Genomic DNA, 17,133 nt, shown 5'->3' on the forward strand with positions numbered 1-17,133 from the left:
CTTCCATTTCTCTCCGTTACCATATATTTAGATTTAGCCTCACTTATCTCCAAGCCCAAGGACCCAGCCGCATCTTTCAGCTCCCTCAAGGCAGTTGTAAGTGCCTCGTTACTTCTAGCAGATATCACCACATCATCTGCATAAGCCGAAATTTGGATCAGTCTATTGTAAATATTACCACCCGGATTAGTAGTTACTGATCTTACAGCTTTCTCCAACACTAGATTAAATAACACTGGTGATAAGGGGTCTCCCTGCCTTAGGCCTTCTTCGGTTCTGAAAGATCTTGACAGACTTCCCTGCACTTTTACCTGACTTCTGCTGTTTTCCAGGGTCATCTTAGTCAATTTTATTAACTTCTGTGGGAATTTAAACTCCTTCATTGTTTCCCACAATGTCGATCTCTTAACTTTGTCATAGGCGTGTTTAAAATCTATAAAAAGATGCCCTAGTCGAACGTTGTATTCATATGTCTTTTCCAGAGTCATTCTCATGGTGAAAATATGGTCCATCGTCGATCTTCCAGGTCTGAAACCAGCTTGGTACTCCCCTATAATTCTTTCTGCTCTACTACTAACTCTCTTTGTTATGGCTGTAGAGAGGATTTTGTATACTATACTCAGTAAGGATATACCTCGATAATTCTTGCATTGCATGCGTGACCCCTTCTTATGTATAGGACATATATTTGCTAGTGTCCAGTCCTCCGGCATTGTACCTGTTTCCCATACCTTTTTAACTATCTCATGTATTTTCTTCACCAACACTTCTCCTCCATGTTTTACCATTCCTGCTGTTATGAGGTCATTCCCTGGGGCTTTACTGCTCTTCAATTGTTTTATAATATCTCTTATTTCTTCAATCGATGGTGATCCTATATCGTCTTCATCCTCATCTCCATTCTCCTCATCCCTCTCTTCCTCCTCACACTCATCTCCATATTCACCCTCCTCATCTCTCTCTGAAGTTTCCATACAGTCTGATCCTTCGTTTTCTTCATTTATTGGTCTGACAGAAAGTAATGTTTCAAAATGTTTTGACCATTTTTCCAGAATTCGTTCTTTCCCAACAATGAGTCTATCAGTCTCATCCTTAGGCATATTCACTCTGGGTTGATATCCCTTCTTTACTTGTCCAACCCCATGGAAGAATTTTCTACCTTGTTTGTTTTCAAAATTCTTCTGCATTTCATCCACTCTCTCCCTTTCTTCTATTCTTTTCTTGTTCCTTATCAATGTCTTTGCTATTCTCCGTTTCTCTTTAAAAACTGCCATATTATTTCGAGTGGGTCTCTGTAGCATTCTTTGTCGGGCAAGATTTCTCTCTTCCAGAACCTTATCCACTTCTTCGTCATACCATTTATTTCTACTCTGTTTCCTTCTCTCTCCAAGTACTTCCTGCGCCGTTGTATTTATTGCTAGCTTGGTTTCCTCCCACATTGTGTTGATGTCCACATCTCCATTTCTGCCCATCTGTAGCTTTCTTTGCAGCCGGTCTCTATACTCTTCCTCCTTCTTCTCATCCCTTAACAGTTCTACATTATAGATCTGGCTCTGCTCAGCTCTGTCCCTAGGTTTAATTGCCAGTCTTTCTCGGAACTTGATCCTCACCAGTATGTGATCTGAATCACTGTCTGCACCACGCATGCTTCTCACATCCATTATATTGGAGGCACGTCGCGCATCTATCAGTACATGGTCTGTCTGCTTCTTTGTCAGACCGTCCGGTGATATCCATGTCTCTATGGATCTCCTTATGGGGAAACATGTGCTCTTAATCACCAGTTCCTTGCTAAAGGCAAAGTCAATCAATTTCCACCTGTTTTCATATGATTCTTGGTGTTTACTATGATATCCTGCCACTGGGTGGTTTTCTTTCTCTTTGCCTATTTTGGCATTATAATCCCCTAGGACAACTTTAACATCATACTTGGGCAACTTGTCATATACTTGCTCTATTTTTTCATAGAAATGTTCTTTCTCTTCCTCATCGGCATCTTCCGTTGGGGCATGGGCACTAATTAGTGATATGTTGGCAAATCTCCCTCTCAATCTTAACCGGCATAGTCTGGGGCTTATTGCTTCATATTCAATCACATTGTGACTGACCGATTTCTTGACCATAAACCCTGTTCCTATTCTATTTTCTTCCTCCCCACTATTGAACAAAATATAGTGCTGTAGATCTGTCACCTCGATTGTCTTCCATCTTATCTCCTGTAATGCTGCCACATCTATCTGATATTTAAGTAATTCCTCCTCCAATTTTCTACTAGCCCCGGCCTGAAAGATACTTCTCACATTCCATGTTCCAGTATATCCATATCGTTGCCATTTAGTGCGTTTTAGTCGTCGTAAGTTTGAGACCGTCCGGTTATCTTGATTTGGTTTCTGAACAATATGTAGTTTTGTGGTAGTGGAGTTGTTAGCCCCACGTACCAACCCCCAACCTGGAGGACCAGGGTATCACTCTTAGTCTGGATCATCACCTTAGACCTGTCCGGCTTGGGTGGCCCTACCAGGAGCATATGCTCCCGCCGGCATAGCTCTTAAGGATCATTTGAACATGCAAGCCTCCAAAACACCCGGCAAAATGTATTTTGCCTTCGTCAAGGTGGTGATACAATCGGGAGGCCCACAGAATACACACCAGGAATTACTTCTCATAACCTCATAATACACTTGTAATGACTCCATAATGCCTTCGTAGTCTGCTCCATACGGGTACAGTGATGATTCCACAATCAGGGTTCTTCGACACTACTCACTCCATAATGGATAATGAGGTACAGTAATGGCTCCGTCAATAATGGTACTGTCTCCGTAATACAGTCGCACAGTAATGAATAGTCAACTCGTCGCACGCTTGTACGCATGTATATAGACTTGCTCAACGTGATTCTAGCATCGCCAAAAGACCACTGGTAGCAGTGCTCTAACTGAACCATCTTCAAGCGTCTCTCAGTCAACACAAGCTTGTTCAGAATCGGAGCTTTCGGATTGGTTACTGAGCAGCCAATACGAAAGTTAGCAATCTCCAGTGTTCATCCACATTGATTAATAACAATCTTCGGCCTCCACTTCCCGGCTGTACCTCGGGTTTTCAAGCCACTTGTCGCAGCACTTTCAATGGATTTTTGCTGATTATGTTACTGTATCCCATGTTGCGCAATCTTCACTGCTAGGCCATATGTACACACTCTTATCCAAATTAAAAGTTACACAAATATAAGTATATACATTTCAGTATTCCCTAACTACAAATTGTTTTTATAATACTATGTTCTTACATCTTAATTTAGCAAACTCACATGATATTCACTACTTTATGTTACAAATTATTTTATGAAATTTCCTAACCTAAAATCGGTGATTGTACTTATGTACGGTTACAAATTTATAGACTTTTACTACTTAGTCCATATCAACGCTGAGCATTGCTAACATGGAAATGTTGTTCAATCTTGTTAACTGGTGATGGTTGTTATCTTGATTATCTTCATGTGTAAAACCGCATGGTCATCGTTCTGTATCGACAAGGAATATTGTAGAGATAGTTATAAAAAAATCAGAAAAATCGTTAATGAACGATCGCTTGAAAAATAAGATAGCAAAGAGTCATGGAAGAAGAATGGACTGCCTTTACATTAGGTGGTGTAATATCACAGAGTCGGAAGAAAACTAAATGTGAAGGACTACAATGTCGAAAGCTCATAAAACTGATCAACAATAACATTACATTGGCCATTGTTGTGATGTGATTTGCCTCTTCTGCTGCCGCCCATCTCAGATTGATGGCATTACTGCTGTGTCCTGAGAGATTGTTTTCAATCCGTTGTACGTCACACCGACACAGATAGGTTTTATGGCAACGCTGGGGTAGGAAATGGCCAGGAGTGGGAAGGGACCGACCATGGCCTTAATTAAGGTATGGAAAACAATCTTCAGGGTTGTCGACTGTTGGGGTTCGAACCCGCTATCTCCCGAATGCAAGCTGATAGCTACCTGACCCAAATCGCACAGCCACTAGTTTAATCATCCTGAGTGAAACAGCATGCCTGAATATTGGCGGAAAGTAACTGCAACATTAGATAACTTTGCACATTCTATATGATTGTCCCATCACACGACGGGTACTACCGCTTGTAAGAATAATAAAATTGAAATTGTATGTACAGTATGTATGTATAATCTGCTTTGCGTAAGATTTTTCTTTTCTTTCTACAGTTTTGCACAATTACTCAGAAACAAGTAGTTAACCGGCAAATGAATGAGAAACAAACTTCAAACATGATCAGAAATGCAGCTACCAGTACTAGTGAAAGGAAAAGGAAAATCATGGAAGCTGTAAGTATCAAACATAATATATTTTTCCAAAATATTCCATTTGTACTTTTCTTTAATAAATATACCAAGAAATAGTTATTTACTGTATATTTATCCCAGTTTAATTTATTTCACCATCAGTTTTATTTTATTGTAGATACCTGAAAACTTTAACTCATTCGGTGAAGAAGAAATGTAATATCCAAGCCCTCTTTAACTTTCATGTACAGTGTGAGCCACAGTTGAGCTGCTGGTTATTCCTTGAGCCATGTGTGAGTGGATAGTGTAATATATGCCTGACCCATATAGCTTGCCCAGTCATGTTATTACAGATTATAAACTTAATTTTGTCCATATTGATGGTTGAACTCTACATTAATTTTTAAATTAGTATTTGGAATCTCCTTAAAAAAAAAAAAAAAAAATAGGTATCCTTTTGTTTTCGGATAATCGCTTAAGATGGTGAAAGAATTGAAAAATTAGTTGAATTATTTGTATGAGGATTGTTTTCGGAAAATTGACTTAAGGGGAGCAGGTGAAAATACGTAAAGGAATTTAATTATGTTTATAAGGATACTTTTATGAAACTGAAGATGTTGCAGACGTGTAATTGTAATTACACGCTTGAATAACACTTTTGAATTCCAAATTTTTAGGAAACCTACTCATTCACCCATAACCATTAAAGATTCGTCCTTACACCCTAAGACCCAAAAACTAGCGGCCTATCATAGTCTAATATATAGGGCACTAAAAATTCCTCTTTCGCCAAAAAGTTTGGAAACAGAGCTGAATTACATAAGACAGTTAGCTCGGTTCAGTGGCTTCAAGGTAAATGTAATCAATTGGTTAATTAATAAGATCAAAATTAGGCTATCTTCCAACCTAGTCGCAGAGAAATCAAAGATCAACAGCACTCCACATTCACGTATAATAGCCTGGCTATCCATCATATCACTAATATTTTAAAAAAAACACAGCGTCAACATAGCCTTCAGGACAATAAATAATAATCAGAACATATTCCTCAACCACAATAGATTCAATAACAACAACAACATTTACTCAGGATCTGGCGTTTATAGGTTAAAATGTGCCCCATGTGAGTTCACGTATCGTCCCTGCTCTGGCAAACTAACGAATCTGAAAATTGTCAAAAGGTTAGGAGAGCTGAAAGAAGTTTTGATTACTTATGTCAAATCAATTTTTATATTTAATTACTGGTTTTACGTGTTAGGCATACAGAATGAGCTGCAGATGTGAGACTTTGTCAGAGGGTAGACAATATATAAATAACAAAATCTAGACCAGAACTTCAGAACTACAGATTCCTCAGTTTGTCAGTTTCGCTAGTTTGCCAGAGCAGGGACGATATTTTGGACAAACAGGGAGAAGCTTTTACACAAGGTATCTGGAACATTACAATGCTTCCAAGCATAACAAGTATTCAGCTATGAGCCAGCATATGACTGAAACAGGCCATAAGTTCACCTCAATAGAGATTGATTTACGATCGTTAAAAGCCTAGGCAAAGGGAAATTATTGAACGAAACGGAGAAGTTGTACATTTATTTGGAACAGATTTATAATAAAAATAATAATCTTAACGATGTCATTGATAACAAAAATCCGTTATATGAGACAACTCCGAGGTTAATCCAGGCCGTAAATCAGAATAAAGTTCCCAGTATGTTTAAATCACCGAACGCATGTGCTCCAATAGCCACGCCTAATGCCAGGCCCGCCCAATCCAATTCGAGTAACACCTCTCGAGCAACAACACGGACGCACGATTTGAAACTCACACCCCCTTCCCCTCCACGCTCCACCTCTCCGTTACAGTATCAATACTACACTAGGAGTAGCAAGCTTAGTCGTTCAGACACAACCGGAACAATTGGTCCCAGCTAACGTCGAAAAGACAAGTAAGTTCATGTGATAAACACTCACTCTGCAATTATTATCATATTGGATTCCACATTCATCATTCTAATTCCCCATTTTTTCTCTTATCCAGTTACAGACAACTCATATTCCTCCCAAGGTTGAACAATGCACCAATGGGAAGTTAATCAACAAGAATGACGTAATATTCCAAATTTTTATCCGATCAACAATAGTTTCCAACATACGACTTAAAATATAACCATGCTTCTTTCTAAAGGAATATTCAAACTGATTCATACCGTAACATGAACGACTTTAGCCATTGTTCCGGTTTTGTAACATTTCTTACGACTCAGGCGACCATAACAATTGAAGAAACGCCAACTCACGCTGTGATAAATCTCTAGTCAATACAATTTGAGAAACCCCAATTCACGCTGTGATCAATCCAATCTACAATTTGGATGTCTAGTTATTATAAAATTAATTAATTCATTGTTCATAAATTCTGGCAAAGTTAATGTACATATTGTAAACTATGTAAAAAGCGTAAGAACATTGTATTTAGTATTAAGTTAAGTTTACTTTTTAAGTTCCGATGTTTATATTTTTAATTCTTGACCTTAAGATTTAGTATTAGGCTGAAGATGCCCATAACTAGGGCGAAACATGTCCCTAACTGGTGTTTTTCATTCATGTAGAATTTAATCACTAAAAAATATATTTGTATTGAAAAGGTGGACACACTAATTTTAATCTTGAAAGTGTTTTACTTTTTGAAACTCCAGTTCCGTGAGAATATTTCTTCATCCATTATATAATTTCTCAGCCATGATTTCAACTCCTATTACAATATCGGGCAAGTACATATTTATTAAATTACTTAATTCGATTCCTTTTTTTACAATACTTCTACAGTTGAGCACTAACATTTTTATGTCATCCCTGCTTGACTTCCATTTCTCTGTACCCTTATCACCGCTACCTAGATCACCCCGCTTCCCTGAATGTACCTCCCTATCACCCTTCTAAACAAATTTGCTAACTTACATGTACCACTGCGGTTTAAGTGAAGGCCATCTGAGTGCAGATCCCTATCTCCTACCCATCCATTAGGATCTAGAAATCTCACTCCCAGTTTCCCACATACCCACTCCAGAGTCTCATTTAGATCCCCAATCACGTTCCAGTCAGTATTCCTTCTACACATTATTCCACTGTTAACAATCTCCACTTCCTTAAACTTCACCTGTGCTGCATTTGCCAGATCCCACACATCCCCAGCTATGTTGGTACTTATGCCTGCTTGTCTTACGTTGTTAGTACCAACGTGAAACACTATTACCTTCTCCTTTCCCTCTTCCTTCTCTTCTACTTTCCTCAACATCTGCCTCAATCTAATTCCTGGATAACAGTCTACCCAGGTACCCTTTCCTCCACATACTTCCCCGCATGTCTAACCATGGAATCTCCCATGACCAGAGCCTCAACACTATCCACTTCATTTGATCCCCTCCCCTCCTGGTCAACCGTATCTGCAGCATTGATCAAATTTCATGTTGGACAATCACATTCTGTTGCCCTTAGAGAATGCATTTTCTTGGTTGCATCTTCCACTTCTCGTTCAGATTTGTCTTGAGCCACCATTCCTATTCTGTAGTTTATGTTCTCTTTCTTCTGCCCCTGATCTAACGTGTGTATACAGAAGTGTTTCAAAATACTCCATCTCTTCTCCATCTGTTATCAATTCACTCTTCACACTTTTAGCAGTCATAGCACACTCCTGATCAGACCTCCTGTTTGTAATGAATCCATGCAGTTTTTTTTTACATCTTCTAGTTCTCTCATAAAGTGTTCCCATCACTTTTGTTTTTTCCTGCTGATTATCTTCATACACGTATTTTTCCCTCATTTTATCTGTTTTTTCCCCTGCATCCATGCTTTCCTTGTTGTCTTCTTTTTCTTTACTGCTTCTTTAGACTCCTCATACCACCAAGGTGATACTTTCTTTTCAAACTTGTCCATCACAAACTTTCCTGGCACTTTCTACAAACTCCTTCCTGAAATCAATCTCTTTTTTGTCTTTTGGATCTAGTTTTTGACATTCCTAAAATTTCTCCCTTGCTTCAGTTTTAGATTACACGCTTCAATTTTATTTTCCTTTCATTCTCTTATTCTTGGTAATTTTTCTACCCTGAATTTGACTGCAACTAATTTATGATCTCCATTAGAAGCAAATGCTTCATCTGGAAGTAATATTATATCCATCAATTCTTTCTGGTTCCTCCTGTCAGTCATCAAGTAGTCAATCATGTTCTTCATTGGGCATTCTCCAGAAACATATGGAGTTGTTCTTCTTTAACCATATGTTCCCAATTATGACATAATTGTTCTCACAAAATTGCTAAGGGTCTTCACTTTCAGAATTTCTTCGGCGACATCCAAACGGACGCTCCGGATGATGTAGGCCTCTTCCTTCCTTCCTTCCTTCCTTCCTTCCTTCCTTTCTTTCTTTCTTTCTTTCTTTCTTTACTTTGCTCATTCAGGTCCCCCATCACTATCACGCCATGTCCAATGATGGATTGACCCACATCCTGCAGGAAATCCTCTTCTTCCCCATCTTGATTTCTTACTGGAGGAGGATAAAATTATATAGAGTCCTTCTTTTGCGTGTTGTTGGTTGTCATTTTTATTATTCTGCCACTTACTTGTGTAACACTTCAATCACATTCTGTATATCTTTGCTTATTATTTTTTGCGTTTGTTTCAGCTTGGAAAAGTAGGATTCAATCAACATCCAGCTGTACAGGAATTTGGACTTAGAGTCAGTGAGAGTTTTACTCAAGTACCTGCTCGTATTCTTCCTCCTCCACAGCTAACATACAAAGAAGAAGTAAGAAATTTTGTTGGAACATAGTATGTTAAATTTTAACCTTGTGTTGAGTTAGTTGTACATACTGTATATGGGTATTTCCTCACTCAAATGGAGACAATGAACAGATATTTAGTGCAATGAATGTGATGAAAACGAAGCAGAGAAATAAGATGTCAGCAACTTAATTTTTTGGTGGGGTTTGGTATATTCTGCAAAGTTATTTCGTACATGTAATATTACATTACAATAGGGAGCATGTTGAGCTTGAGTTCAATTTACAGTGCAATAAAGGTTTTAAAATAGCTCCTTTTTTGCACCTTTTAGCAGTAACCTAGGCCATTTCTTTCAAATGGAGTTTACGACATAGAGCTAGGGTTAGCAGATGCTTTTAGCAGAATGTTGTGCTTACGGCTCTAAAATGTAGAACACTGGGAATTTACTCAAAGAAAGCAAAAACGTATGGAAATAAACAGTATCTAATGCATGTTATTCTTGCCTTAATTGAACCAAGAACTAAATCACACTTACTTTTACTGTAAAACATTGTTCATACTGACATACTACTTATGCTAGAAACAAGTATGTGCAGAAACCCAGTTAATCGAAAAAAAATAAGTAAATCTTTAAAATACACTACATATATTTTTTGTTGTTTAATTAGCATTGTACCTGAAATATACAAAACTTTAAATGGTGTACACTTGTATCAATATTGGAAAGGGTGGTTTTTATATCTTTATGACAGTAACTGCTGTATTCTGTAACTACAGTCATTGTTTTTGCCCCCATTGTATGCTTGGCAAATGACCTGCATTGGTTGTCTGTAATATTAAGGTACATGGTTCTGTTGCAACAGTGGAAGTAATTGTTTTCCTCTACTTTGCACCATTTGCTTTCTGGATCTGTTAATACTGTATTGCTAATTAACTTTCAAGTTTGTGAAGCCTTTTGAAATGTCGTCTAAAAGGAAGAAGGTGGTGGTCAGCATACAGAAGAGACTGGAGATCATTTTTCACATTGATTAAAGTTGCTTCTGATTGAGGAGTAGGCACGAAAAAAAAATAGGGCACAAATTGTATATTTCTCTGCTATCAATCAATCACTACTGATCTGCATTTAGGGCAGTCGCCCAGGTGGCAGATTCCCTATCTGTTGTTTTCCTAGCCTTTTCTTAAATTATTGCAAAGAGGAAATTTATTGAACATCTCCCTGGGTAAGTTATTCCAATCCCTAACTCCCCTTCCTATAAACGAATATTTGCCCCAATTTGTCCTCTTGAATTCTAACTTTATTTTCATATTGTGATCTTTCCTACTTTTAAAGACATCCCTCAAAATTATTTGTGTACTGATGTCCTCCCATGCGATCTCTACACTGACAGCTTGGAACATACCACTTAGTCAAGCAGCTCATCTCCTGAGTCTGTATACATTTTTATTTACAATTTTCCACCGATCATAGTTACTTTTAAGAAACTGCCTCATGCCTGCTTTATCAGCCATATGGTACTGCCTTATACTCCCTATTTTAATATCTTCCTTTCTTTCACATTTATTTTTAACTACAACAAAAACAGCTTCTTGATCACTAATACCATCTATTACTTCGATTTCTGTATAGAGCTCATCTGGTGTTAGCAGCACCACATCCAGAATATTCTTCCCTCTAGTTGGTTCCATCACTTTCTGAATCAGATGCCCTTCCCATATTAACTTATTTGCCATTTGTTGGTCATGCTTCCTGTCGTTTGCATTCCCAATCGACATTTGGTAAATTAAGATCACCCGCTACAATCACGTTCCTTTCCTTATCGTTTCCCACATAGCTGATTATCTTATCAAATAATTCCGAATCAGCGTCTGTGCTACCTTTTCCTGGTGTACACTTCCAAGACGTCAAGCTGCCTATTATCTTTAGAGATGAGCCTTACCCCTAGAATTTCCTGTTTGTCATCTTTAACTTTTTCGTAGCTTACAAATTCTTCTTTCACCAGAATGAATACTCCCCGTCCTGTCTCTGTGATATACCCTCCAGTTCCATGAGAAAATTTCTGCATCCATTATATCATTTCTTAGCCATGATAACTCCTATTACAATATCTGTAAGTATATATCTATTAAATTACTTAATTCTATTCCTTTCTTTACAATACTTCTACAGTTGAGCACTAACATTTTTATGCCATCCCTACTTGATTTCCAGTTTCTTTTCTCTTAACGTCGCTCCTTAGGCCAGGCCGTTTCCGTGAATGTACCTCCCTATTACCCTTCTAAACAAATTTCCTAACTTATATGTACCACTGCGGTTTAACTGAAGGCCATCTGAGCACAGATCCCTATCTCCTACCCACCCATTAGGATCTAGAAATCTCACTCCCAGTTTCCCACATACCCACTCCATAGTCTCATTTAAATCCCCAATCACCTTTCAGTCTGTATCCCTCCTACATAGTATTCCATTGATAACAATCTCCGCTTCCTTAAATTTTACCCGTGCTGCATTTACAATGTCCCACACATCCCCAACTATGTTGGTACTTATACCTGCTTGTCTTACGTTGTTAGTACCAACATGAAACATTACCACCCTCTCCTTTCCCTCCTCCTTCTCTTCTACTTTCCTCAACATCTGCCTTAACCAAATTCCTGGGTAACATTCTACTCTGGTACCCTTCCCTCCACACACTTTTCTGACATGACCAACGATGGAATCTCCCATGACCAGAGCCTCAACCCTACCCACCTCATTTGATCCCGTCCTCTCCTGGTCAGCCCTGTCTTTCCTGACAGCTGCAGAAGCTACTTCCTTCTCCCTTTTCTCCATCCCATGACCCTGTTCCACCTGTCTTTTCCTATCCACTATTCCACATTTCCCTTTCCTATCTCTTCCCTTTCTCTCTCTTCATTTTTATATCCATAGTTTTGACACTATACTTGCCTAATTATAATATTGAACTTTTGGAGGGTGAATCCAATCATGCGACTTTATAAGGGAATTCTGGGACGAACGGGAAAATAAATATCCTAGCAGAAGCGTTAGAACAATTTATGAGTTGGCCGTGTGGTTAGGAGCGCGCAGCTGTGATCTCGCATCCGGGAGATAGTGGGTTCGAATTCCACTGTCGGTAGCCCTGAAGATGGTTTTCCTTGGTTTCCCATTCTCACACCAAGCGAATGTTGGGGCTGTACCTTAATTAAGGCCACAGCTGCTTCCTTCCTATTGCAAGGCCTTTCCTGTCCCATCGTCACCATAAGACCTATCTGTGTCGGTGCGACGTAAAGCAGGAAAAAAAAAAGTAAACGTTACTATCAACAACTTCATTTCTCAAAATTATAATTTTATATGTATCGTCTTCAACATTGCCAACAAAATAAAACTATCTAATCCTCCTTTTTCTTTTGCGTGAAGACATTCCTAATTTAAGATTTACAATTGAAATTTGACCGGACGACTGCTACATTTTGCTGGAAAAGACTACAAGAAAGAAAAAATGAAAGGATATTTGGCTGGATTTGTGTTCAACAGCCCATGCATGACAGGCACAAATCAAGAGCTCTGGCATTTAGCAAACTTTCTGGTGATTCATGGCTGTCACTGTAAAATCTACAAGATGAAAGGGCACTACCAACTTAACCCAGGATATATCTGTGAACTATGTTACCTTTTCTGTGGGGATACATCTCAAATGTCAAAAAAGAAAAGTGTTGTCCTGTTTGTCAGAGATTAAAACTGAAATGTAGACATGATATTGCCTTCCAACACAAAAACAAGGCATTCTCACGACACTCACCAAGAGAAAGTTAGAAACTTCATTTTGTTCCGTATTGAACTGGGATTACAGTAAAATGAAAATTTAGAAACTTCATTTTGTTCCATATTGAACTGGGATTACAGTAAAATGAAAATGTTAAAGGTCCACCTTTTCAATACCATGAATGTTTATCAGTGGCGTATGCTGGTATCAAGACGTGGACTACCGCTAGACTTAGGCTACCCCTTTTCGATAGTTGGTTTAGGGAACATCAAGCCTTAAGCATTCTGAGCTACAGCCAACGGAGCTGCCTGCTGTGTTGTCAAGGCTGCTTCACAAGCTACTGCCCTGGCTTCTGCCACCGTCAATACTCAACACCTGATCGATCGAATTGGTAGCCTAAGGTTTAGCAAATTGATTTCCAGCTTTGAGGCTAAATGGATAGAATGCTTGCCTTTGGCCCGACGGTCCCGGTTCAATTTTCAGAATCAACCCCCTCATACTGTTAATTCCCCTGGCTTGGCAACTGGGTTTTTAAGATGTGTAGATGCCATGCACCATTATTATTATTATTATTATTATTATTATTATTATTATTATTATTATTAACATCATCATCATAATCGTTAAATAACAATGTTGACTTTTACAGCAGTCGTACCCATCGTTCAATGGTTAATTATCTTCCTCGGAAGTTCAGTTGTGGTGTCAGACCCATGATCACGGGTTCGATTCCAACCAACAAAAGAGAACACTAAACCTGAAAGATTGCGTTTCACTTTAGTAGATCTACCAATACAAAGAAAACTATATTACTCCTATAACAGCAGCCCTGCAGTGTCTTCGTACAAGGATGTAGAAGTAAACGGGAGTGAAATATCAGCACTCCGTTATCTATATATTTAAGACAGAAGGATGAGGTGTTAGGAAGTATATACGATGAGTAACGCATGGTGATAGTTAGCAGTGGCGATCTGACGGACCGAAGCCTAGCACAGCTATCCTCCGCCGGTCCCCGTGCCTGTAGCCAGACAGGAGCAAGCCGCGTGAGGCGAGTCAATGGGAAGGGGCGAGAGTCTGGGCTGCAATATCAGTCTCTGAAGCCTTGTTCTCAGAAATATGTGCAACGTGTTTTCTCATTCCTTTCAAGGTTTGCAAATGGAACAATGTGTCAGATGCTTACAATATAATGTGCTTTAGATTTCCATCGCTCCCATTTGAGGTTTGGGCTTCACTGATAGCCTTGGTAGCCCTCAGTATACGCCACTGATGTTTATTGACGTGAACATATATCACATAACGTCTAGAGAAGGTTGGTACTAGTTTCGACGCTCATTGCGCGTCATCATCAGCCAACAAATCAATTGAGCAAAATGCAACTTATCGAATAGTAATATATAACACATGATAGCACCTACAGGACAAATGTTAAACTATGACTAGTTGAAATATAAAACACATGACAGCAAATACAAGGATTAATGTTGATAGCTAAATTGTCAAAAGTTAAAACAGAGAAGGTAACAATAGTTAGGGTATGATACATGAGAAAGTAGTCCAGCTTGAGGTTTGTAGAACATAAGGTGTATCTATATACAACATTTAAATGCACCAACTAAGGCAAATTTTAAATGTAACTCTAAAATGATGAGGATATGGTGCATATAACCATCTAAAACATATGACAGCACCTATAAAGTCACTGTTAGATTGTAACCAGTTGAAATGATGTGGTGTCTGACTGTAAAACATAACATTTTTGAGAAGGTATCCCAGTTGTTGAGTCTTGATAAACAAGAGAATAGTCCAGCTTGAAGTGCATAAATCATAAGGCCTCATATGTTATCAGTGCAAAGAATAATCTTGTTCTCTTAAGTTGCGGTAATTAACAGGCTTAATTCAGGTGGTTTTGAAGCCAACAATGTGGCCTTATGAAGATCATAATTTGAATTAACGTCATGATTCCCAGTTCAGTATGGAAACGTGGAGACCTGACGAAAAGATTGAAAGCCAAATTAGGCGTGATATAAATGTACATAGCCAAAAGAAATATAAGGGAAAGGAGGTGAACTCACCTTGAGTAGCGTGATGGCTAGGGAGCGGATTTTTATGTGCTGAAAAACTTTAAAATATGTGATAAAAAAATTGAAATTATTTTCCTTCAAACATCACATAACTCAAGAAGTAAATAAGTATAATGTTTTGTATTAGAATATGGTGCTATCAAACGTGCTCCTTAAGGCAAAATGATGTCTGTGTATGGAAACGTGCTGTATGGTATATTAATTTTTGATATGCCAGAGTAGATATTATGAATGGTTATTTTTTTAAACGTAATGTTTTGTTTAAATATGGCAAAAGCAACCTATCATCTTTGAAAAAATAGTACCAGTTCGTACTCACCCATCACACGCTGGAATATTAGTTGCTAGAAGTAGTCTCAGAATTTCAATGAACAACAAAGGTCATCTCCAAATTGTCCATCACAAATGCATGCCGATTATCTCTAAAGAACGCCTTACACTGCAAAAACGATCGCTCCACATCACAGGAAGTCAGACGAGCATAGTTAAAGAGAGGAATGTCACCAACAATAACGCCATCAATTTCGCCAACATGAGCACCCTCTAATACATTAGAAATTTGGCACATTGTTTGAAATCCTCTGTTTTTCCTGAACAAATTTTGATATTTGACCTTTTAACAGTTCCTGTACCTGTGAAGCCGGTAGTGAATCTAATTTATTTTCAACAGCACGCACTTCCTTCACTGTTTCGGACAACAGGTTAGTGGATTTTTCAAGTATGTCTATAGTTCACACAAGAAGCTTAGATTGGCAGATATAAACGCCAAATCATTTTTCAAAGAGCTGTCTTTTAGTATCTCTTGAAGAATCTCAATTGACGACGCGTCGTTTTTATCTAGCACGTTCACAACGGATGCAAAACTTTTGAAATTGTCTGCGTAGTGTACCACAGCGCTAAGCCAGGTACCCCACCGCGTAACAATAGGCAGAGGAGGAAGCGCAAGATCCGGGTTTTTCTCTTTAAAGAGATCGATTCTTGAGGGTGCTTTTTACGAAGACTTTTTTGCCATTAGACAGTAATTTATCCACTTGAGGATACTGAGCCCGCACAGTTTCACATAACCTGTATAGAGCATGAACAACGCAAGCTACGTGTATCATTTTCGGAAAGCTCACAGAAAGGCCTTCGGCTGCCTTTTTCATGTAAGCTGCACTGTCAGTAAGGAAAAGCAATACATGGTCGTATTTTATACCTTTTGGCCAAAGTAAGTGCATGACTTCATTGAATAACCTAGCTACAGCGACATGGTTTGCAGCAAGCATTTCTTTACACGCTAACAAATAAGAATGTTCACAAGCCGTTTTGTCATTCTTCAACACACCAACTACAATATTTCCTGCTTTTCTGCCACTTGAATCAGTGGTTTCGTCAATGCTCACCCACAGTTTTTCGCTATCACATACCGGTACTGCCCGAATTCTCTGTAAAGTTTCTTCGTAACATTTTGGGAGATAGTTTTTCCTTAATGTGGATTCGTCTGGAGGCTCAAAATTAATGTACTTTGTTAGGAAATTTCTCAGTCCCGGATTATTTATTTTACTAAGAGGAATGTCGGCGCAAACAAATGCTCTGCACACATCTAAATAATACTGGGAATATTTAGATGGGTCTGCATTTGAAGTAGCTGGTTCAGCTATTAGTAATTGTCGCGAACGCACACGCGAAGCAGCCGCAGTATGCTTATTTCCAGACAAATGCTGGATTACTTGAGAACGTTGATCTTCACATACTGTTTTACCACATGGTTGGCAAAATAAATACTTTTCCATCGGTAGTGAAAATGCTTTTAAATTCCACTACATATTGTTGAAGACGCGATCTTGTACTCGACTTCTCTTTTGGCATTATTTTGCAGGTTACAACACACGCATTTACGGTGAATCACTGTTTCAATAAAAAGAATAGCAGCGGACACTGAAGGAAATATTTCTTATAAATCCATACAAAATCACACGACCACGGGAATGAGATATGGACCCGAACAGCTAACCTTACTCTTAGGAGTGATGATTATGAAATTTCACTACCTAATGGTGGGGCAATATTCTTCCGAGTCTCCCATGTCGTAACGGAATTACGTCACCTTATCCCTCCGTGATTGCCTTTCGCTGATATTCTATAAACAAAACCCGAGAGGGCTGATTCATAAAGAGTTGGAATGACATCATGCAAAGAAACATCTTGTGCAGCAAATCAAATCGCTGTCTA

The 17,133-nt window shown here is 38.6% G+C and overlaps 1 protein-coding gene across 2 annotated transcripts in view; it reads left to right on the plus strand.

The window, feature by feature from the left end:
• The window catches only part of LOC136856825 (protein argonaute-2), a 467,999-nt gene that overhangs the window by 261,263 nt on the left and 189,603 nt on the right, over window positions 1-17,133 (plus strand). For both annotated transcript variants that reach the window (XM_067134979.2, XM_067134978.2), the window contains exons 13-14: window positions 4,227-4,346; window positions 8,983-9,105. In XM_067134979.2, coding sequence (XP_066991080.2) covers window positions 4,227-4,346; window positions 8,983-9,105 — 243 coding nt within the window. The remainder of the gene's footprint in view (window positions 1-4,226; window positions 4,347-8,982; window positions 9,106-17,133) is intronic.

Source organism: Anabrus simplex, chromosome 1 (assembly GCF_040414725.1).
Source record: "Anabrus simplex isolate iqAnaSimp1 chromosome 1, ASM4041472v1, whole genome shotgun sequence".
In the NCBI taxonomy this organism is placed as follows: domain Eukaryota; kingdom Metazoa; phylum Arthropoda; class Insecta; order Orthoptera; family Tettigoniidae; genus Anabrus; species Anabrus simplex.